Source organism: Phalacrocorax carbo, chromosome 1 (assembly GCF_963921805.1).
Source record: "Phalacrocorax carbo chromosome 1, bPhaCar2.1, whole genome shotgun sequence".
Taxonomy (NCBI): domain Eukaryota; kingdom Metazoa; phylum Chordata; class Aves; order Suliformes; family Phalacrocoracidae; genus Phalacrocorax; species Phalacrocorax carbo.
This window is the reverse complement of record NC_087513.1, coordinates 131033769-131058020: the sequence shown is the minus strand read 5'-3', so window position 1 is coordinate 131058020 and position 24252 is coordinate 131033769. Positions and strand designations below refer to the sequence as shown.

The 24252-nt window shown below is 39.0% G+C and overlaps 1 protein-coding gene across 1 annotated transcript in view; it reads left to right on the top strand.

Moving 5' to 3' along the window:
- SMS (spermine synthase) overlaps positions 1-22772 on the top strand; it is a 56166-nt gene extending 33394 nt beyond the window's left edge. Inside the window, exons 3-11 of the mRNA XM_064474238.1 lie at positions 1525-1618; positions 2383-2447; positions 5024-5199; positions 7053-7209; positions 8142-8229; positions 9245-9359; positions 9909-9988; positions 19147-19262; positions 22397-22772. Of these exons, the coding sequence (XP_064330308.1) occupies positions 1525-1618; positions 2383-2447; positions 5024-5199; positions 7053-7209; positions 8142-8229; positions 9245-9359; positions 9909-9988; positions 19147-19262; positions 22397-22439 (934 nt within the window). The 3' untranslated portion in view covers positions 22440-22772. The remainder of the gene's footprint in view (positions 1-1524; positions 1619-2382; positions 2448-5023; positions 5200-7052; positions 7210-8141; positions 8230-9244; positions 9360-9908; positions 9989-19146; positions 19263-22396) is intronic.
- Positions 22773-24252: the final 1480 nt, after the last annotated feature.

Genomic DNA, 24252 nt, shown 5'->3' with positions numbered 1-24252 from the left:
ACCTAAAGACAAGACCTGTGCATTAAGTCTCCAGGAAAGCCCAACTTACCCAAGGCTCATCTTTTGGAAAGAAATAGGTGATGCTCTAGTTTCTCTGTCTAACGTACAAACATCACAGCTACAGATCACTGCTGTTGAAAGCCACCAGGAGCACTTTTATTCTTGAATCACTTCAGTCAGTTTCATTATTTGATCATTTTACAGTTACCAAAAATTATAATCTTCAGATAACACAGAATATTCAGAATTTTCTCTTGGACTGCAGCTAAGGGTGTTTGCTGGACAAAGTTCACCACCACCACCACCACCACAGGAGAGATGGTGTTCATTTTGAGGCTGACAGTTTAGGAAGGGACCTCTGGAAGGGACAAAAAAAGGTGGAAGTCGGGGGAGGAGAGGTGGGAGGTCACCTAAACTTTGTCTCAATAAGAGTTGGTTTGTGTTTTGCCTTTGAGGCTGAGTGGGGTGATAAGAGCAGACAAGCAAAGAAAGGTGCATTTCACAGAACTGTATACAGTTTTACCTGGGGTTTCTCTGTGTTGTACTAATAAACTTCCATCCCTGGATACCCTTCTTTCTTTGCTCAGCTCTTCCGGTTCCCATCCTCTCCTCTGTGCTCTTTCAGTGTATGCTTTCCCTCCCTTCCTTTACACAATCACTCTGTAGCCTTTCTGTTTCTTTGTCTTCTCCCCTCTTCGGTATGGAAAGGATATGCCTCTGCTGCTCTTTTTATTTTCTTGTGTTCTTCCCCGTAGTCCGTATGTTTTGTTTTGTTTGTTGCAAGTTCTCAAAGGTCCTCTATTTGTCTAACCAGCAGCTAGCATGGTGAAGCCTTGTTCTTTGTGGTCTTTAAATGCTCCTGTAATAAATACAATATACAGTAGGAGTTTTGTCTATCTTGCATCTGTATTCATGAATGAGAGTTTGCGGCTGTAATTTCTTTGCCAGTCAAAGCTGTGGTGTGCTCAAGGATACTTAACTATTTCTCACTCACATTTTTATTCAGTTTTGAATGTGAATGCTGTCTCTGTGGATAGTTGCTATAAAGTTAAAAAAAACACCCCCCAAAATAAAGCCCCAAAAAACCAAACCACAAACACAAAAAAGAACACCCAAGGACTGAGAAGAAAGATACAGGGGAAGGGAAGCATCCAGTTGTTTTCTTGAGGTTTGATTTCAATTAAAAAACAAAACTAACACAACACACCTTGTTTAAGCAGTCCTTATTTAGAGAGCTGAGACTAGTAGGCAGTGGATTTTCCCCTCATTCTGGTTTAAACATGCTGTTTCACTGCCTTGCTGCCTGCTGATTTTATTCGTTATGTAGTGACTGGTATGCTCTTGCAACTTTCTTTTTGCTGCTAGCAACTTGTAGAGGAAGGCTGGAGCTGCCACTGCCTACAGTTACAGGCGGCCAGAAAAAGAAATATGCATTCTGAATTTAATATAACTTGCTTTCAGACTTTCTTCACTCATTCTGATTTTTGATAATAAAATTGTAATTACTGTATCTCTATTTTGTAGTTTCGCCAATTTGAGAATTCACCCTCATGGATTAGTGTTGGTGGATCTGCAGAGCTACAACGATCAGCTGAAAGGAAGAGAGGAAGTCGAACAGGTATGAGTGATGCTTATCTTACTACGCTTATCAAACAGCGTGGGGAGCCCCTTGTTCAGGTCTGTCAAAAAGTACGTCTTGGTAAAACACTTCTAAGTATCAAGGTTAGCTCAAGCCTGAACGCTTACAGATGAGGAGTAGTAACACCTGTTGTAGTTGCATAGACATATGAGTGCGCACACACACACTCTTCTGCATGTCCTGGGCTTTGTGTCCTTCACTGTAAAATTTGTAAAGACATAGCAGTCTTGGTTAGGGCTCAGGTCTCTTCAGGCACCCAGGGCAGTGAGGGAGAAGTGATCCTTGCCCTGCAACCTGGTGTATTAGTGTATGACTTTTTTTTCCCCTCTAATCTGAGAGATGGGGAGCCTCTATGTGCAAACTTCTTCCCCATGGAGAAAAATAACTTCATCTCCCCCAGTATGAAGGCTCCCAAAAATGGATATTGCAGGGGAATAGGCCACTGCTTTGGTGGGAACAAAACCTTATGGTGTTCTCGTGTTCCCTTTTTTGCTGTGCCTGAAAGGTCTGGCTATTTTATCCTGGAGGACAGCTAAACACAGTGATGACAGCTGCTACAATATGCACATTCTTGCCAGTAATGAGGTGATCAGCTAGTTATTCATAGGCTTCTAATGTTACATTTCAAAGCCTTTCAGTGCAGGTGGTACTTTTTACTGCCTTCCAAGTAGCCTAATTTAACAGATACTTTACATTAAGTGATTACCTATAAATTCCACCTCTCTTGTTTGCTATTTTTTCAGCTTCTAAATAAAGTAGAAGAAAAAATGAAAGAATCATTTCATGGTAGTATAAAAAGGGTGAAAAGGTAAGTTTGTGCATCTACTTCTGTATGTGGCTTGTCTGCATAGTTGCTAAAGATAATCAAATTATGCTTTGCTATACTGTGATGAATAGCCTGGAGTATGAATTTATGCATGTGTTTTTTCCCCAGTATTTTAAAACTGCTTTATTGCAGAATGGAACATACTGTGATGTTTGTAATTTTGTTAAGCATCATCTTCAGTATTGTTACTTTGGGCAAGGATTTTCTTTTGTTTTACTTTGCTGCAATGATTGCATGAAATGGTGGGAGAAAATGCAACCAGGAAGCAAGAGCAGACTTGCTCTGGAAAGGCTGGGGAGCCAAGGGGGCAGGGAATAGGCCAGGCCATGAGCTGTGCCCTCCCGGCCACATCCCAGAGCTCATGGGCAGGGTGAGCAGGGCTGGTGATGGGAACCAGGGTCATCCCCAGCCCTGTGACTTCCAGGCTAGGCAGTATCCTGAGACAGCTCCGAGAGCAAGCTGGGTGTTGAGGATCAGCAAAAGACTTGAGCAGGTGTGGGCAGGGATGAGGGCTGGAGCTAAAGTGAAGCTCAAGCCCATGGAGGAGGCCCTGCCTCTCAACAAGGTTTCCTGCAGCTCTTTCTCTCACAGCTCCATGGACTTGGGCACGTGTGGCAAAAACCCTGGGGGGAACCTGTGAGCTTAGGGCCCTGCCAAGAAGATAGAGATTGTTTTGTAGCAGATATATATTTTATTTTTTATTTAATACAACTGAAGGGGGGAGGCTTTGCAATACTTCTGTCATTTTGGTTTACTTAAATACAAGGTGATACATTAAATTGCAGGGATGCTAATTGTGGCTTGTTGCCTGCTGCTGAAACAGCATGCACACTGGAGTTTCCCAGGGGTCTGGAAGGATGCAGCTCATGCTGGTGCCTTTCTGGTGGCTGTCTGGCAGTGACTGGCACTTCGAAGCCAGGGAGCACTTACTGCAGGCATGCACTGCTGGAAGGTATAGCAGTTGCTTTAAAGAACATAGAAGTGGAAATAGTTTAAGAAAAGTAAAAAACAGTGTAAAATCAACAAGATTCAGTAAAGTCGAGGAGCAAACTACAAAATGAGAAAACAGCTGAGCAGAAAGTAATCTGAAGGCTATACGAGACCACAACTAAAGCGGTAGTGATTTGAGAAGTGACATTATACCTTGAATATTGGTTTTTAAGTTTAATAGTTGCATGTAAAACAGGGAGGGTAGTTATCTTTCTTTAATTTGTCCTGGTAAAGCCTCACCTGGCACACAGCGTGCAAGTGTAGATTATCTTGTGTGTGTGTATATGGGGAGAAACTCTGTCTTTGAGGATATTTTAGTACTGAAATATGATACTGGAGTTTGTGGAATCCCTATGATAGGAACTTGTTAAAAAGGGGTCAGGAAAAAATCTGCCTGAAGTGATTTAGATTAATTTGATTACCTTAGTATAGGAAGATGAACCTCCTAGAACTGCCTAGAGATCCATGGTCTTAGATCTGGCATGGATCTTGTCACACACCCCTCAAATTTATTTATTTATTTTTTTAATTTGCTTTGCATCCTTCTGGTGTTAGCTTCAGACATGCAGCTCTGCTAGAATTAATTCTGCTGGAAAAGTTGTTTCTGCCTTTTTGTTGTCTTGATGTAGTGAAGAGATGCTCTTGCTCTCACCATGTGCTGCCATCTTGCGGCTTACTGAGGGCAGAAAGTATTTCTGAAATGTTTGTTGAGAATCACTAGTGTATTTAGAAGCAGCTTGTCTGTGTCTGGTTCTCTGCTACACCCTCCTCTGGGAGAAAACCCCGTAACGCTCTGAAGTGTGTGTGGAAAGTCTGATGAACTCTGTGCCTGCACATTTTGCTTAAAATGAAATGCAATCACTTTGATAGTTCACTGCAATTTCAAATACAGTTTGTCTTTACAGCTAAAAACTGATTTGAACCAAGATAGTTCTAGATGGTATTTAAAAAAAACAGAACACAACCCCAACCAAACAACAAAACCAAAACGACCTATACAGATGCTTGAACTACTGTTAAAGAGTAATGCAAACTGTCAGCTGATATCAAGGATTGGGCTTATATGCTGCAGGGTGACCTGGATCAGTTTGAAACACTATCATAGTTCACTTTTTGTGCCTGTATTTAAAATGTCTCTCTGTACAACTTTAGAAGGGTGAGATGCACTAATCCCAAAGAAATGACATTCTTAGTGGAGCTGAAGGTGGGAAGAGGTTTTGTCGTGTTTTTTTTTTTGGTCTGCATTCTGCTTTTGTATTGTATCCATTTCTAGTTATGAGACGATTCTTCTGCAGAGGCTAGTATGTTATGTACATCCCTTCTCTTAGGGTAGGGACAGATTCACGTGCACATTGTAGAAGTTGTACATAAAGAAGAATCGTTTATATTTCATCTGTGCCTTAGCAAGTTACGTATTAGGTTTCATATATCTGTTGTGTTGCAAGTTTTCTTAGATGCCTCTTGTAAAAATTATTTATTTATTATGGTGAATCCACAGGATGTTTAGAGGGAATTAAAAAAAAATATTCTCAAATAATTTGAAATCTTTTTTTCTTATTCCTTTCTAGATTGCCAGCCATTTTGAGAGGAGGTGTCATTGATAGATACTGGCCCACAGCTGATGGGCGCCTGGTGGAGTACGACATAGATGAAGTTGTCTATGATGAAGATTCACCTTTTCAGAATATTAAAATTCTGCATTCAAAACAGTTTGGGAATATTCTTATCCTCAGTGGTGATGTTAGTAAGTGTCATCCCGTTTGAGGATCTTCTACATGAAACTGTAGGAAGTGTTGTTTTCTATTTTGCTATGGCACAGTTTTGATAGATTACTGAGGGTCATGGTTCTGGTGCTGGAAGCTACATATATGCATGTACACATATATCTGTTCCCATATATAAAGTATTTTAATGAGAAAGGCTGACCGATGTAAAAGCTAGAGTACAAAAAAAAGATTTATTTTCCAAAGTTGTTGTCTTTGTGGAAGGTGGCGACAGGAGAATAGAAGTCGGAGTTCTCTAGCAGAGCTTACTCTATTCCTTTCTTTCATATGAGCTTTTACCTGTTTGTTGCAAGTCCAACCTCTTGAGGGCTTCTGTGACAGTAAGATGAGCTGCTTTGTCGGTCTTCAAAATGCAAAGGAATATGAAGTAGGAGCTGGTGGATGTGTATGTGGGGGATAATCCTGCTGGTCCCGTGATTCTCTAAGGGAATTACCTGCTTGGTGAGACAGCTGTGTCTTAAAACCGTTTAGCTGCTTTGTTGGTGAACATCTTTTGACTCTGCTGTCTTCAAAATGCTTAGTTGAACTTGTAAGTTAATGAGAAGAGTGAGACCTTTATGGGAGGGTCTTCATTTGTGGTACTCTGTTCCTCCTGATCTTTGTATTTTTTGAAAGTGAACTTAGGAGGAGGTGGGCTACTGTTCTTTTAAGCTGGGTAAGAATGCTGTTTGCTAGAAAATCTAGGCATCAAGGAGTATGCTTTGTAAAATCTCTCAGTACTTATGTTGAAAAGTACTGACTGAGGTAAATGAAGGATGTTTTTGTCTGGGGATAGACTACCTAACTGCAGTCCAATGGCAGACTAATTAATAAATTTGACTATAGCTTTTTGACATCTCTAGAAATACCTCTAACCATTCAGCTTTCTGCAGCTGTCAGGGGATCATCTGTGCAGATGGCAGCTGAAAATTGTTGTTATTGAATTCATTAGGATGGTATTTTCTAATTCGGTTAGAACTGTATCTGAAACCACTAAATTAGGTATTCCATACTTCTAGCCAGAAATTTTCATCAGAGTTTCATATGGAGATGAGGCTTTTTTGAATGTTGTCACAATGTGCCTCACAGAAAGGGAAGTATGCCATTACTTATTTACCTTCCATGGGATTTTAAAATACTGCTTGAAGTCACTCAGTTACCATGCACTTGCAAGCAAAGTGCTGATGGCTAGGCAGAATGATAGGAGATGCCATGATGTGCCTCTGCACAAAGCTTTGCCCTTGTAACTCAGATCTGCTATTACAGCTTAGGAATGTTACTGCTGGCTTTTAAGCTAATGGTGAACAAGTCGTCAGAAGGCATGCTTCAGGGCCCTTAAGCAGATAGGCATTAACAGTCATGCTCATGCTTCTGTGCAGGGATCCACTGGCGCGCACGTAGGTTGCTCTTTTCAGTTGGGGTCCAGAGTGTGCTTTCAAAATCTCCTGACTTTGTCACTTGCAGCCCTAGTCTGAGGTAAAAACCCCCTGAAGTATCAAGTGTAGACATAAAACCTGAAGTACGTTCAGTTTTGCTCTACAACTTTGCTTCTCTTGGCTCACGGTACTTCTTAATGCTGAAATAGCCATTGCTGGGTTTGCACTGCAAACTAGAGAAATCCTGTGTGGGATTCTGAGGAGGATCTTATTAGCTTTGGTAAATGACCATCCTCCTGTTAACCTGGACTGTCCCTGAGAGCTAGGTTGTTTTTATAGATGCTCTTGCTTTGGTCTGTGTTATATCACCTTTGGATTAATACCAACTTAATACCAATTAATGAGAAAAATTGAAGATGTAGTGTTTCTGTCCAACTCTTTCTCTTCCTTCCTTTCAGATCTGGCAGAGAGTGACCTGGCATATACTCAAGCCATAATGGGCAGTGGAAAGGAAGACTACACTGGGAAAGAAGTGCTGATCCTAGGAGGTGGTGACGGAGGTATACTATACGAGATAGTCAAACTGAAACCAAAGATGGTTACTATGGTAGAGATATCCTTTGCCAAATGACTGATCGTTCGTTTCAATGCTTTTCAACCTGTGTTTTCTGCTGATATCTTAGCATTGAGCGCAATTAACTATCAGGGTCTGATTCGCGTAGGAGATAGGGTCTAAAATGAAATTTCTTTTTGTCACATTAGAGAGATCCAGTGACTATGTATTTGTGCATCATTATGTAGTACATGCTTTCAAGTTCCCAGTCTATACTATAACTCTTCAGTAGCAATTTAAATAGAACTGGGAAGTAACACTTCTGTCATCAGACTGATATCTTCTCTGATAACAGAAGACAGACCTGTCAAGTCTGTGGTTTAGGCTGTGTTCTGCCTTCTTGGGTGGTTCTTAGGTTTTTCTAAAGAAAACATAGAAAAAAAACCAACCCTAGAAGCAAAAAAAGTTTAATAGGAATGTCAGGACTTGGTGAATTGTGTTGGTGGCAGAACGACCAACTCCTGCCCTGCCTTAAAAATAGTGATAGTGATACAAGTCAAGTTTTCAACATTCCTGTAGTTCAAATAGTAATGTAAACCACTGTTAGCCATGTGAAACATTGATCATCCTAGATTTTGGGATCCCATTGCTAGAAACTAAAAATAATTGTTCTAAAAATGTAGGTTAAAGTCTTAACCTAGTTTAGCTTTACGGGCTTTTTAATTTACCGTCCTATTGTTTGCATTTCAAGCTTTCATAGTAATGGTAAGCTAAGGTACCAGAAATACTGGTTAAAAACAAAAATATGCACTTCCTAAAACTCTAACTGAATCTGGAAGTGAATACATAAGGTTGGCTATTGCAGTATGTATCCCAAGATACGCATCCTACTATTCCTTTGTGAATGTCACCTTTTTGAGAACTTCCTGAAGAAATAGAAACTGTTACCTGTATTATTTATGAAATGTAGAACGCCTTAACCAGCTTCAAACATTGACCAAATGGTGATCGACGGGTGTAAAAAATACATGCGTAAAACATGCGGAGATGTCTTAGACAATCTGAAAGGAGAGTGCTATCAGGTAATTTTGTGTTTTTCTTTCATTAGTAGTAGTATTTCAAATACAGTTATACCTAGCTTGGAACACTACTATGGCAAAGTTTTGGGAAAAAGTCTTCTGATTGTTCTTAATTTTGGGGAGGATTTTTCCTTTTTTATGACACTTCTAAATTTTAATAAATGGCAGTGGGGTCTATGTTGGCAGTATACATTGATGTCAAAACATTTTACCTCTCCATCTCCAAACTCTTCTAAAAATAATTGCATATAGCTTTTAAGGAATGTGAAATAGAATGTTTCTTGCCATAGCTTACAAATAAAGAGGAAGTAGCAGTAAGGATGCAGTGTTAAACATAATTTCTTAAACTGATGAAAAGTTGGAAGAAATGTGTATTTAAGTTAGTAGTCCTGTACTGTTGAGAATATCTGAATTTGTAATACACATTTTAAAATGATTTTAATTTGCAGGCAAAATCTCTTACCATTAGACTGCTAGTATATAAAAGTAATTAAAACAAAAACAAAACCCAAACCTCATGCATCCCTGCAGTTAAGGTCTTTATGTGCTGCGTCTGACAGAGCTTACAAACTAGCTAAGGTACAATCTGACATCTTCACTGGAAGCCTTTTCTTTGTTACTGCTCCTTAAGGCTCTTACAAATAACTAGTTTACAGTTACGAGCTAAAAAAAGCATGTGAAAAATTAACTGAGAAGTCACATGCAACTTTGCATGAGTCAGCGGCCCTTCATACAAGTACTTTATTTTACTTGTATGTTGGGGGACTGCTAGTGGTTGCTACCATTTGGTAGGCAGAACAGTGGTCACCCAGCAGTCAGTGACAGAGCTAGGAAATTCAGTCCTGTAGTGCCTATGTTGTCATTGTAATAATTCCTAAGTTGAAAATAGAGCCTAAAATTAAACGCATATTTAATTTTGTACTTCCCCTTCCTCTTAACTGTGAATCTGCATTTGTTCCTGTTACCTGGTCACTTTTACGGTATTTTGAGGACCAGCTACAGTATTTCGTTCTTATAGGTTCTAATTGAAGACTGCATTCCTGTACTGAAGAGGTATGCCAAAGAAGGAAGGATGTTTGATTACGTAATTAATGATCTGACAGCTGTTCCCATCTCCACATCTCCAGAAGAAGGTTAATCTAATTTATTTTCCTAAACTTCTGAGGATTTTCCATGTTTTCTGCCCCTCCACTGCATAATAGTTGGCAGTTTGCAACCAAAACTTTGATTCTTTCCTTTTTTATAGCAAACCTGAGAGGCAAAGAATGGTAGTAATATTTCATTCTTCTTGAATTTTTTGTGAATGTTAGAAAATACTAGGCAGTGTCTAGGACTTTTTAAAACTGTATTCTTATTCCAGAGTAGTATGAACTCTTGTAATTCTTGAGAAAGTATTTGCGGAGTTGACACTCCAGTAGATTTTTCCTCATTCTATGATTTCTTGGGAACATCTGGAAAATTGCTGTGAAGAAAACCAGAGATACTTCTGCCATCATTGCCATTGCATATGGGTTGTGTGCATTTTTTACTGTTTTTTCTTGTTGGTTGTTGCTTGCTTTTTTTTTTTTAAAGGCATAGGATAGCTACTTTGTAAACAGTAGATATGTTGCAAGTCTTGAATAGGTAGTGGTGAACAAGCCAGTAATGTCATGTTCTGTTCTTAAATCATACTCTCTGTGCAGATTCCACATGGGAATTTCTGCGGTTGATTCTCGACCTCTCAATGAAAGTCCTGAAACAAGATGGAAAATACTTCACACAGGTATGATAACCTGGATGTAAAAATTATTGCTGTATATGTACTGCAGTCTGTGTTTTTCAGGTAAAAAAGGAAGGGGACAAAGCCAAACCAACCAACTAAAAATATTCTAGCAAGCTGGTTTTCTCCTATTGATTAGGGATTTTTGCATGAAATTTGGGCTTTGCTAACTGACTTGTCTTTTTTTTTTTATTATTTCAGCTGTATTTGTAGCACTTGTGTCTTTAAATCTAAAAAGCATAATTTCAAGAGTCAGCTAGGCATACTACAGGATATTTTAGCTGTAATTCTTGGAAAAGCAGAACAGATGTACTTTAGAAACAGGTACATGGTGTTGAAGCTAATGTCTCCAGTTGTAGTGTAAGACATGAGGATTTGTCATCCATAAAGGTGTCAGAATTTGACACAGGTGCAATGGGATGAGGAAATAAATCATTTGGGAGTAAATACTCCCTTTGCTTGCTATCCACTGTTAATTCAAGTCACTGGTTTGGCTTCTGCAAAACAGATTTTGAACACTTGAATATGTTTGTTACAATGCTTGGCACTTTGTGAAGCATTTTATATAGTCGTAAATAAGATTTTGTCCTTGCGTATGAAGTTTTTAATGCAACTCTACTTAAAAATAAGTAATTTAAGATTTGTATACTTGCTACAATACAGCCAACTCACGGGTAATATAATTGTGGTTTAGCTCTCATATGAAGATACTTTACATAATCTGAATTTGGAATACCACGAAGCTGTGTGCAATTGTACAGAAGTGTGCCAAGACCCAGCAGACAGTTGAGTGAAGTATAAGTCTCTGAAGTTGTATTTCTTTTGTCATGCCCACACCTTAACTAGTCTTCTGATGTGTGGACCTAAGTACAGCATTTTGAAATAATTTTGTGAAGCTTTGAAATAGCCTAGCTAAAATTATGGATTTGAACTCTAATTCCTATCAGCACAGAGTTTCTGAGGTGTGTAGAGGAGCTGGTCTACTGTAAAATTGGACAGGTTTATGAAGAAATGAAATCTCAGAATGAGGTTTTTGGCAACTTCACTGTGCTGCTTTATTTTAAAATGCTGTGGTTATATGGGCAACATAAATTACCTTGTGGTTGAAATTTAAGATATGACTAATACGGTTGTATCACACTGTAAATCTTAATGGCTTTTCTATTCTGTTAATAGTGGAAATATTTATGACTGACTTTGATATTGAAAGGACACTACATCTTTTGGACAGAGCAAGCGTTTGTGTTGCAGTTGTCATACTTGGAACGTACACAGTGAGACTAGCTGCCTTTATTAGAACACATGCAAATATATGTCTGTGGACAGGTATCTGTCAGACTTTGCAGAAGGGCTCTGGGAAGAAGCTTGTGCTGAAAGCTGGATGCAGCCAGGGTACAGGGAGGTTGTTTCTGTCAGCTGAAACCAGTAGAGGTTGAGACTGCTGCAGCCCTGCTGCCTGTCCTGTCCTGACGGGAGGAGATAACTCAGCTCTCCAGCATCTCTGCTTGCATAGGAGTCAAGGACTGCAGTACTGAACTGGCCCTGATGGGTTTAAGCTGTTGTGAAATACCGGTTTCAGAGTCCCAAAGCAACAAGGTGGGATGTGGCAGGATGGGAAAGAAACAATATTAGAACTGAAGCGGCTTGCATTTGGACTTGTGGCTAACTGGTAGCCAGTGAAAGGGCTGAAGTACAGAAGCAGTGTACTCTTGCAACTTAGTCTTCCTGGGTGTGTTGAAAAAGGAAGATAATATTGGGGCAAACAGCTATCGGAGCTTTTGATGTATCTACTGATAGACTACCCAGCTTCTTGTTTGATGGTCCTTGTAGCCTCCTCTCAGTTGGGCCTGATTTTAAAAGAAAAACAAACAGAAAAAAACTCAGAATGCTCAGTAGCCTGATCATAGGAAGAACAGACTTCTAAGGGTGCTTTCAATAAAATCAGTTGTCTGTAACTTTCTTTAAATTAGATTTTGAATTAAACTAATTGAGGCTGGATATCTAAAGGATTGGGTTAGACTATGGACAGAAGTTCAAACACAAGTACTACTGACTTTGGTAGCTGAGTTTAGTCACGCACTGAAAACTCGTTGTTTTGAATGCTCTGATGTGTTAGCTGTTAAATGCCAGGGTTTTTTAGCTCTGTGTAATAACGTTGGAAATTTAAGTTACTTTTGTTCCAAATATCTACTTCTATGATGCTTATCTTAGGAGGCTGTACCGTACTTGCTGAAGGAATCACATGCCTTTTAAAGCAGTTCTGTTTTTAAAATGCAGGACTTTGTGTGTGGGCCCCCCGCCCCGGCTTTTTTGAAGTGCATTTTGGTCCTCTAAAACACGAAATATGTTAAATATCATCAAGAAAAGCAACTGGGGGAATGTCTACCTATTTGTTAGGGCCTCACCTTTGCTATGATGACAAAATGCTCATAGAAGAGATGTTGAAAAAGGGTCATTGCTCTGTTGGCTACTGGCCAGTAGCTATAGTTGCTGCTTCTGCCTTGGCATTATATTGTACTAATGTTTGAGACTTCTGTCCTCTGATAGTTGTGATGCAGGGGTTACCTTGTGTGTGCTGTTAGAATGTAATTTTTTTCAATACACAAGAAATGCTTTACCCAAAAGTGGAATTCTGTTCACAGAATGCCAGCTTTTCGCATGCTGTATTGTTGCCTGACTCTCTGAATGCCACTGCTGGGAAAAAGAAATGGAAATTCTCATCACCTCTTCATTGAGCTCTGCACAAGTTTTGGAAAAAGTTATCTTCAACACATGAATTGTCAGCAGGCAGGGTCTAGAGCTGTCTAACTCTACCTATAATTTATCTGAGATTATAAAAAGAGTTATTTTTTTTTCTGTGTGCTACTCTAACACACCTGATTGTTCCCCTGGATGCCAATGGTGATTCTCAAAGCAGTCTCCAAATGCTAATGCAGAATATGTTTTCACCACTAGGTGGAGACTGATAACTAATATTGCGTGGCAGTTGTATTAACACTTACAGAGAGATTCTGCCTGTGAAAGGTTTCTCAGACTATTCGTATTCCTAGGGGATGAAAGAACATATGTGGCCAATTATAGGATGAAGCAGGGACTTATTGCTTGTTTCAGCTCTGGAAAGATAGAAAGGGCAATTTATGGATCTTATTCTCTGTTGCTTAAGTCTGTGCTTAAGTATATTGGGGGAGGCAGGGGGGAACATGCCTTTATACTTGCTGTATGCATTCACAATGAGAACAAAAACTTGTATGAGTAGCAGCCTTGCTTTTCATGTCCTTGCTTTTTTAGCTGCATCATCCATATTGAGAGTCTTGCAGCCCACATAGGACCTGGAGAGAGAGAGGTCAGCTTTAGGGCCTTTAGCCTGCAGAACTTGCAGCCTGTCTGTTAGTTTAAGGCTTGAGGCTTGTTTGCAAAAAAACTTATTTTTTAACATAATCCAGCTACTCTGCATAAGGGTCATATGGCTTGCTATGTTTCTGTTCCTCTTTCTCCTTCTGAAGCTGGTGCTCTGAAGTGTTTAGTGATTGTAATATGGGTCTGTGTCTGTGAGGTGCTCACTGTTGCCTCTCCAAGGGGAGCCAGTTACAGGTGCACGCTCTCAACCATCACAGGGGAGAGAAGTGAGTCAGTGAGGATGTAAGAACTTGGCATGTCCCAAGGTCTGGTTTCATCTCTAATGGACCTTCCCAGTAACTTGTTTCTGAATGTTATGTGTTTTAATGCTATTGGACCTCCTAAAAGCCAGGATGATTTTTAGGTTACTCAAGTGATTTTTTTTTTTTTCAACTTCAGTGGAGTATGTGTACTTGTAGATATTAGTGTGATATGTTTGCGTTTTTTTCTGAACTGTCACCAACCTGCACCTTCCAAGTAGCACACGAGGGTTGTCCCAACAGCTGTGAAACTATGCTCTGTGAGATGCAGAGACTGGTTGTAAGGTTGTCTCTGTGTGTCAGTGGATTACCTGTAGCTAGGAAAATGCCTTTTTCTGTGCTAAGTTTTTTTTGCTCTGCTGATCTAATCCTTTGAGGTTGAGCAGGCTATCATTTTCAGCCTGTTTATGAAGCGGAACATTTAAAAATACCTCTGAAAAGGAATTTGCTCCTTCCTAGTCTGGCTCATCCAACTGAGGCAGGATAGAAACTCAGACCACTTACAGGTTTGGGTTCCAGTAAACAGCACTAACCACTGGGGCAAGCATTGATGTCTCCCACACGCACATGTGGCCCTTCACCAAGCTGTCGCTTCCTGGCCGCTCTCTAATACAGCGTGGCCCTGCCCTCTAAATGTCCAGACCATCGTGATGTTGCTCCATAGTTACGCTCCTTTTTTTGGCTGCTGTGTGGGTTCTCTAATTAGCACTTGCAAAGATGGAGCAGCGTTCTCCTTGACTGCAATGTGAAAGGAGGCTGGAAGAAAGGATGCGTGTCCCTGTGTGAGCTTGTGTGATTTTTTGGCAGTTTGGGAGTCTTTAAGGGACAGACATTTCATTTCCTTGTGTTACTGAGAGCTCATTTTAAAATTAATTGATCATTTGGCCAGTGGAGATACCTTCAGTTGGGTTTACCTCCATTATCTGCTTAAAAGCAATCCCTGTCACCCAAAACTCAAGCCTAGCTTTGATGCTAGGTGTTTTATGCTGTATCTCATTGCTTCTCAGTCACTCTGAAGTGAGGAAGGAAAAAAAAAAACAAGCTTGGCCATGTTCAGTCCAGCACTTGTCATTACAAAATATAAATAGAAAACCATGTTACATTAAAAAATAAGCTTCTCTAGTATATTGGCACAGGCAAGGATGTCTAGTAACGATGATGTGTAGGGTAAGACATGTAAGAATGACGTGTAAGAAATGGGCAAGTTTGGAAAGGGACCCTTCCATCTGCTTTTGAGTCACTAGTTTACTTTCTAAAATTGGAAGGAAGTATAGTGGCCTAAATTCAGCCAATAACTGGTTGATGGACACATCTTCCTTATAGGTGTGTGAAGTTAACTGGAATTTACAGGGTACGTTAAAACAAATAATTTTTATTGTCTGCTCAGAACTGTATTTTTTAAAAAAATGTGTGCTGTAGAAACCTGAAACCTAAACCAATGGTATTACAAAATGTACGCCTTATGAAAGCCCAGAAGAACTGGTGCTGGGAGGCAGGCATGAGGTGCCGAAGTGCGTGTAAGCACTGAGCAGACTCAGAATGCAAAGGCTGTGAAACGGTTCAGGAATCGTCAGTCTTAAACAAGGTCTTACAAGTAAAAATCGGATAATCTCAAAGTTTAAAACTATCTCAAACACTTTCGTGTCAGAGGTGCTTGTTAAGGAGAAAAAAATTTCGTCATTCCCCGCATTTCTTATCTGTCAAATTGGTTGACAATGGAACAGAGGTTAAGTAAGGGGAAGCAGGCAGTGGAGTTTGGTAGGGTTTTTTTATATGTTGTAAATTGACTGAACAGTGTGGGAGAAAAAAGAAAGTCCAATTTTGCTTATTTCCCTTTGAAAAAGTGTAATTGGTGAGTCATTGGCTTTAAACCTTATTAAACACTGTTCAACGTTAGTTATTGTTTGAGTTTACTGTGGCTTTTCAGAACAAAAAATGTATTGCTCTACCACATGACTATTTTCATTAGGTGGAGGGAGTTAAAATAAATGCAGGTTATTAGGCTGATCATTGTGTTGCATTCTGGGCTTCGTTTCCTGTGTCATATCTTAGCAATCTAAGTGTGATTGACATTGTTATCAACACTGTAGCCTTAGTTGATAAAGCTGGTCACTTCTTACAGAAAGGTGTTAATAGTAGTGATTTTTCAATAACTTTTTCAATAAAGTTCATCTACGTTTTGTAGATCTGATTTTTGGAATTCTTAGCTTTCTGTTGAGTAAAGCCAAATACTTGCAAAAACGTTGTAACTGTGCAGAACTATAAAATCCTGTAGTGTGTCTCCAGAAGGGGAGGTTAGTAAAACATCCAGATGGGCTGTCTGAACCTTTAGGTAAGATCTTGATTTGGAGACTGGGGAGTTGTAGCATTGGAAAGTAAAAATCGCTTGTTGGCATGTTGCATTGTTCCTGTAACTTGTTTTCCACACTGTCTGCAGTGATTTGTCTGTTGCTGGAGGAAGGATGAAATGCTGAAGCATCAGGCGGGGAAACTGGATAGTTCTATCTCATTGTGTATCCTATTAAACTTCTTCTGTAATAGTGGTATGCTCCATAAATTACCTAGCAGTGTTTTCTATTTATGACTCAAATTACACACACAGGTTGTTTTTTAGTTTTCTTTTGCATTCAGTCAGATGTTGAAACAGAATTATATGTTTGGTAAAGGACGGCTGAACCAAATAACTGCTATAGTCCCCTGGATAATAACAGGTTACTAAACAAGTACTACAGTAGTCTGTTCATTGTTGTGCTCTCTGCGTTTGTGCTCAGTGTTCACCTCTTACGTTTTTGCAAACCTCTCTTTGTTTCCTGATACCCAAAACTGAATATGATATATTCAATATAAAGCATGCCATCGTTCTTTACCAAGTAATCAAGTACACATTTGTTCATGGAATATGATCAAGATGATAATCAAACATAACGTTTTATGAAAGTTCTTTTGAAAGAGAGCTTTCAAGAATATGATTATCTTTTAAAAAAAGATGCTGTGTATAGGATTTTTTTTAAGTTGAGGTTTTCTTTTCCACTTGTGAAAACTTGAGCACAATGCAAAACATTCATTGAGCATGGTGCAAAAAATAGGAAGAAAATAGGATAAAGTCTGTGACTGTAAGAGAGCTATAGTTTTTAATTAGATCTAGCTCGCTTTCCTTAGTTGAACCATCTGCATTCTTTCAGTCAGACGAGAGTTACACATGTTATCTAAGGGCAGGAAGGGACAAGATACCTCAATCAGTAATTGGAAATAAATCCAAAATTATATGTGTGTGTGTATGCGCAAACATTTCCAGAAGTCATTCAGAGCAGAGGGAAGATGCTGCCATTCCATAGGCAGCGTCTATTGCTTTAAGCTTTCTTGTTCTTGTATCTCTTTCTTGCAAAGTTCAGGGCTTTTAAAGATCAAAAGCAGTATTCTGCTCGGACGTGCTTACGCCGGAAGGGTTTTGGCCTGTCCAGTAGTGAATAGAAAGAGTCATCTAGAAACCAAGAAGCTGGCTGTATTAGTAAATGACTGTTTCTCCTTTTTTTTAATTTAATTAGGCCTTTTTCTGTCTAATGCATATCCTCATATCATTGAGAGTAATGCTTTTGTGATCTGAGATAAATAGCAAACTTCTGTGCCTCAGGCCTCTTGCCATCATTTTGTAGGACTTCAGCTTGTACGCTAGGTTACTAGGAACTGTGTGTTCATTAACACGAAAGTTTCCTTTTTTGTTGTCTTTTTGTCTTCTGTGATAAGCATTGTTCCTCCACTAGAAGTGGTAGAATGTGTGGGAAAGCTTAGGATTTTTATGATGAAAATAACTATGGAGAAATGGTAGTTGGTGCTTATGTTTCTGCTGATTAGAAATTGGAAGAAGAAAGTAGGCTTTGTGCTAGGTCAAGGTAAAAGACCTTTATGCTGTAAGCTAGTAAACACAACCATTAGGGAAGGATGGTGCCACACGTCTCCTGAAGATGTCTCATCCTGACCCACACATGACCAGATATACACATGCTGTGTGGTCAGGTCATCGTCATCAATAACTTGCTGTTCATGTGTAGTGTGCAGTGTGGTTGGGCATCATGCTAGGAGTTACAGATTGAGCTGAGGGTTCCTCGTGAAAGTGGTGGAGGTAGAAGACCATAAATCAATGAATCTGGCTGTCAGTGTGCTAAGGACCATTAACATATTCTCCCCCTTGACCGGAACCACAGGATGTCATGTCTCTGAGCTGTGCCACCGCAACAGTACATTCATATTTGGTGGGTCTTTGTTCAGTGTCTCATACCTGGAAAACAAAAGCTGAGTGATTCATAGACCGTGCAGTGGTGACTATATTCAACTTTATTCCATTTTAAATTGGTATCCAAATAACTTGTATTTGCCACACTCTTTCTAAGGTTATTGTAGTTGAGGTTGTACAGTATCAGCTAGCCTACTCGGTTATGCAGGCAAGAAACTTGACGAGAAGTTTTTTTTATTAAACTTGTACAACTGGTTGCTTTGGGTATTCTCTGGTCAGTCTGGTGTTCTGTGGGCTCACTGTTATCGTCAAGTCTTCAAAAGTGGATAGTCACTTTTCTCACTAGAGCTTTCTCTATATGGGTGTCCCAGATATATGTTGCAGTAACTTCTGCTTGTTAATATTTAGCTTTGGACAAGGTTGTGCTTATAATTAGGAGTTGTTTTGGTTTTGTTTGTGGTTTGTTTTTTCTTTAAATTCCTCACCATTTGTAGTCCTTGAGATGTGTTTATATTCCAAGAATGATTAATTTGGGTAATACTTCTTTGGGAAGGAATGCTGTGAATTAGTGTGACTGATGTTTCATAGTTGCACTGTTAAAGAAAAATCCATCTGAGCACTGATTTTTTAGTTTTGATCAGAAAAGTATATCACTAATATTCTTAGATGAGATAAGACAGATCGAAGAAAAAGTATCATAGGAATCACTTTCGTTTCAGAGCATGGTCCACAGAAACTCAAGACAATGTGCCTGCAGCCACAGAACTTCTGTATAATGTGATCTACTTTGTCATATTGCTCTGTGGAAGAATCTGTTTTAAATGAATACTTTATGGTTTTTTTTTATAGTGCATTTAAATGTTGTAAGACCTAGGCAATGTTAAATAATTGAGAAAATCTGGATGTTATAATACTGTTTACTAATATATTTAAGCAATCATAAAGAAAATGGTTATTGAGTAGATGTTATAGGTAAACAACACATGGTGGTCTGTTTTAACTGAAAGCCCTAATGTAATGGTTGCTTCTGCTAATGAGAAGATAGATAATGCCCTCATACTTACCCTTTCTTGAAAACATAAAAATTGTTGTTTGCTGTAGGCAGAATGAAGAAAAGCTGTTCAGTATTTGCCTTGTAAATATTAAATATTAAGAACAGCACGTATCTGGTTCTGAAGTACGTGGGAGCCTTGCATTAATGTCAAAATGTACATAATCATCTGAAATTTTGCTTATTTGTTTGATTGTAACCGGGACTTTTCTTTTTTCTTCAGGGAAATTGTATCAATCTGACCGATGCCTTGACTCTGTATGAAGAACAGCTTAGCAGGCTTTACTGTCCTGTGGAGTTCTCAAAAGAAACTGTGTGTGTTCCCTCCTACATGGAATTGTATCCTTAAAGACTAAAAAAGAGTGGGGAGTGTGTATTAATAAATCAAGCAAGCCTAGATTGCTTGGAGGTAATGAACTCAAGTGCAAGAAGGCGGTTCTAATTTAAACACTATAAATGTTTTTTTCATAGTAAATGAACTACTACACTTTTATTTTGAGGATAACTGCAGGAATTATTTCTTTAAAGTTGCCATTAATTCACAGCTGGTGAAAAGATCAGCACCTTTCAAGATCAGCCTATGTTTCTAATGTTTTTGAGTGTTTCCAAGTGGATTGTTCATGTGATGTATGATAAACAGTATGATGAGGGTAATGCTGCCTGGGAGTTCTGTCAAGGCTGTATCTTTATTTTCTTGCACACAAAAACTCTTAACTTCATACAGATTAGCATGATCCAGATCCTTAAGTATTCTCTGATAAGTCTATTAATGAACATAGAGTCCAGACTGGATTTGGGGGGGGGGGGGGGGGGGGGAGAAATGTGATTCCTAACAATCATTGCTAGTTAGTGTTACTGGAAAAATATTCCAAGTGGAGGGGTATACGCATTTCTCAGCAACATCCCATTCCTAAAAATAATCCTTCAGAATTTCTTCATTTTGTGGGTGGCAGACGATCATACAAGGAGCTAGAAGTTTCTGCTTCAAGCCATTAGCTCTAGAGGGGTATTTTGATACGCTGTGGGGTGGTTCTGCTGGCTGCGTTTCCCTTGAGTGTTCACCACTTTTGTGCGATCTCCCAGGAGATGCTTCTGCAGGGTAATACCTGCCATGGCTCTCCCTCTCTTGACAGGAAAGATCTTTCCAGGATCTGCTTATTCATAACACATTAAGCGTGTGAAACTTTGCCACAGCCTTTCTTCTGTTCTGTGTGCTCATTTTGTGTCCCTTCTCTGTCTCCAGTCTTCATACCATGTAATGCTATAGCCTGCTGTTCTGACTCCCTACTGACTGTAACAAGCTCCTCCTGGTTCTCATTATTGTCAGCTCCCCAGTGAAACTCAGATTTTATCTTAACGTTTTCAAGACAAAAAAAAAAAAGCGTGAAACAGGATATGAAGATATTTGCCCCTGTAGTGTAAAATTTAAGAGAAACAGGTTATTTTTGCCTTTACAACTGCCAGGCCTTCATGCAACATGTATGTGATTTGAAGTATGCATCCTGAGAAAGTCTTCTAAATACTTCCTGCATTGTTTGTTTGGAAGCATGCAAAATGTTTCTAGATTAATTGAGTAGCATTTGCTACTCAATTCCTTTTGAAAAATACATTTAAATGTTTCTAGTAAGCTAACCGATATGAAATATTTTTAGCAATAAATTTATTAAAACTGGCCATTAATTAGGTGTAACGGAGCTTGAAAGTGAATGGTTCTTAGAGAAATGGGGCAAGTTTTATTTGCTTTTTCTAAATGAATTAAAATGATATAATGGTATAGCTACAGGAATATTAAAGAAGCCATCTTGATGGCTTCAGATTAGCCCAAAGTAAATACTCTAACGTTTAATTTGGCCTTGGACTTCTGATAGTCCTTTGCTTGTGTTTCAGGTACAGGTGGTTGCCTTTCTTGAAACTTAAGATATCCAAGTAGGAGTATGTATCTGAATGGAAGGTTATACCTAAATGCTGTTTCACAGATGACTGAGAGATATGATAGTTTACACTAGAATTGTGACAAATAATCAAGAATTAAGGTTTTATTTCTTTCTGAAGAATGTGGCACATTTGTGACATTCATTTAAGTGACTGAAATCTCTTGAGCCATTGAGCAAATCTTTTCATGTACACATATGTTCAGTTTTGTAATCTGACCAAAAATTACCTGTGTGGGTACCTAAATGAAGCCAAAGTACTGAACTGACTTATTTTTATTGTTACTTGTTTTGCCTACTTCAGGAATTGTTGTGTAATTGTTACTTGACATTCTGGCGTTTACCAGTGTTGCTGTGGGGGTCACGGGAAATCCAAACAGCTGGTGACATAAAAGCCAGCTCTCTATTTTAAGGAAAGCATGTGTGTCTCTGAGGTCTCCACCAAGACCTTATGGTGAACATGGAGGCTCCCATGTGGAGCACGTGTGACCTTGCTGTATAAACAGAAGAATATTATCTTTATGTGGTTTTACTAAGTTACAAATCCCAGAAATCTATGCCTCACTCTGCAGCTGTTGCTGTAGCTCTTAAAAAAGTGAGGTTCATGTCTCATCCTCGGGTCTACTTCTTTGGAAGCAGATGGAAATAGAAATATGTAACTCTGACCTCTCTCCAGTGCCTGGCATGGCAAGAGAGCTCTTGAGGATCAGTTGTGTCTCTTGCCAGGAGTACCTCAGAGAACTGTGGTTTGAGCTTAGCTTCTGTGTGACTGCTGAAGCTGGGCCCGTCTCCCCCAGAGGAGCAGTAAAAAGAGCACTGATACAGCTGCCACTTGCTCTGTATTTGCTTCTAGCTCAGTCTGGGCAATAAAGGTCTGCTTTCTTAAAAGTATTTAGAGATCTAAGGCAAATGCTGGAGAAGCTTTTAGAGAAAACCCTAGGCAAAATGTAGATGCCTCTGTTAAGTGAGTGTTCAACAGAGCCCTGGTAGAAGCAGTTAAGAGGCAGTAGACTTTTAAATCTTTCCCTGGTAAGATACCTGGACACCTAGTGTTCAGCTGCTGAACATCTCAGTATTAATTTTGTGTCTGACTGTGTTCTGTGTTAGGGATTCGCAGATTAGGTAGCTGGATGTCTCTTTCAGGCTTGGTACTCTACAAGTGAGAAGATGAGCAAGAGGGATCCCAACTTGGTGAACCACTGATCAAAGTTTTCGTCACTCTTCCCAAAGTACTTCTGTAGTTCGTTCAGTGGTTGCAATGCGAAAAAAAAAAAAAAATGCACCACCTGAAAGGCTTCAGCAGGAATTAGAAAACATGGGTTTGCAAAGGATATCAGTTTCAGTGGAAATGGGATGCTCTTTTGATCTACTGAGCCAAAAAAAGGATCCAGGGAGATTTCATTTGTGAGATTTTTACCTACCACATCTTTAGGGGCTACCAGAAGTCTTCAGGATTGAAACATAAGTGAAAAGGACTACTTCCATTTTAACTATGTACTACAAACTTTGCTTTTATTCCCCTTAACCACTTATTTTGTCCAGATGGGTATTCTACACTATTTGGAAGAAACAGACTGACATCTGAACATCGAGATTATTTGAGATTATCATAAATGTACATGCTGCATGGAGCATATAGGCCTGCTGCGTGCTGCATATTGGCATCTTGAACCTTTAAATTATATGCTGTAGATGATCCTGAAACTTAGTCATGCTATTGATTGTGAATTCTTTAAATGTTTTTTATTATTATTTTAATTTAAAAGCAAATGGAAAATGTATATTTTGATGAGCTAGGGTGTTATTTTTGAAAGTCAACTTAAAGAGGAATAAGCAGCAAAACTATATAGCTGCTGAATGCACTGAACCTTTAGAATGTGATCCTTTTTATTTTTTTGTAGATCTTCACAAACTGATTGATTAAAAAAGACATCTTTAGCATTTCATCCCTGAAGGGTGGTCCATGGAGTTTATTTTGGGTGTATGTTTTTTTGTTTTCCACCAGATTTATCTGTGGTGCTTTTTAAGATGGAGGGAGTTTTGTTTGATTTTTTTTTTTTTTTAAATGAACACCACAGTGCTTCCATACAGAGAAAAAGGGCATAATTAAAAAAAAAAAAGAAAAAGGAAAAGAAAAAAAAAAAACTTTTCAAAGGATACCCCAAATCCTTCACTGCAAAGGGAAGAAAGCTAGTCATCTTAAATTTTGTTTATTTACTCTAGTTTCATTCATCATTGCTGTATAATCTCTTCTGCAGGAGAAGAATCTTTGACCTTTCACCTCATGGAACTCTTTAGCTGCTGCCGTATTGGTTATTTGAATTTTGTTATGGATTTTACAGTAGGTTATAGAGACACTTTGAACTCTGTCCACATGAAACTTAAAGCTGGTTTTCCATCCCAACACAGTGCAAATAATTGAGTGTAATGAGGTTCTTGTGGGCATAATACTCCTCAACCTTATGGGAAGCACTGTGTTCTTGAAGGAAAGGTCCCTTCAGAGGGCAAAGAAATGTGGGTGTGATCTAGGTTCATGGGCACCAGTATTGAATGTTTTGAGGCAAGCATGTATACTTCAGTAGGGTAAGTCCTGGTGTATTGCTGCAGATTGACCATATTCTGTGGGGCTCTTGCTGAATTAGATTCACTTGCAGTGTAAAAATCAGTGGAAGCTAGTTTGCATTGTAGTTTTGTTCTGAAAGATAAAAGCATTTTTTCTTTAACTGTTTCTCATGTTGTCTGAAAAGTTATATTTTTGTAAGAATGTGCTATATGTACTGACTAAAACTCTGCTTTCAGTGTTTAAAAGATCCCACTTGAAAAGAGGTAGGAAGGATATAACCATTCTGTGCATTTCTGTACATTTCCAAGATAGAATAAAAAGTGCACTATTTCCGTAAACGCTCTAATCCTGAACCATAATGATGTTGTTTTCCTTCAACACCTAGTATCAACATTTTCTTAATTTTATTGGAGGGAGTTGATTTCCTTCCCCTCTTCCTCCCTTCCCCCCCCCCCCCCCCCCCCCCCCAGGATACTGATAATGAAAACAAAACAAACAAAAAAGCACTCGTAAGATCTGTATTCTTAAATCATAAAGAATTTTACTGTGTCCCATGTATATAAACTGTTCATGGAGCCTGAGTAGCCTGTGTAGAATTCCAGGGTGATACTGGAAAACTAGCAAAAATCTGCTCTTCATTTGGCATATAATTATTTTTGTATTGTACAAAACAGTTGCGCTGCTAAAATGCTTTCAGCTTGGAGAGCCAATAGAAGCATTCTTCAGCCGTACTGTTTTAAGTTATTGCGGTTAATGTTAATTCTTTAATATACATGGGGCACAGTTCTTCCATGGCTTACAACTTGTGCATCTCTAAATACTCCCAAAGAGCAGA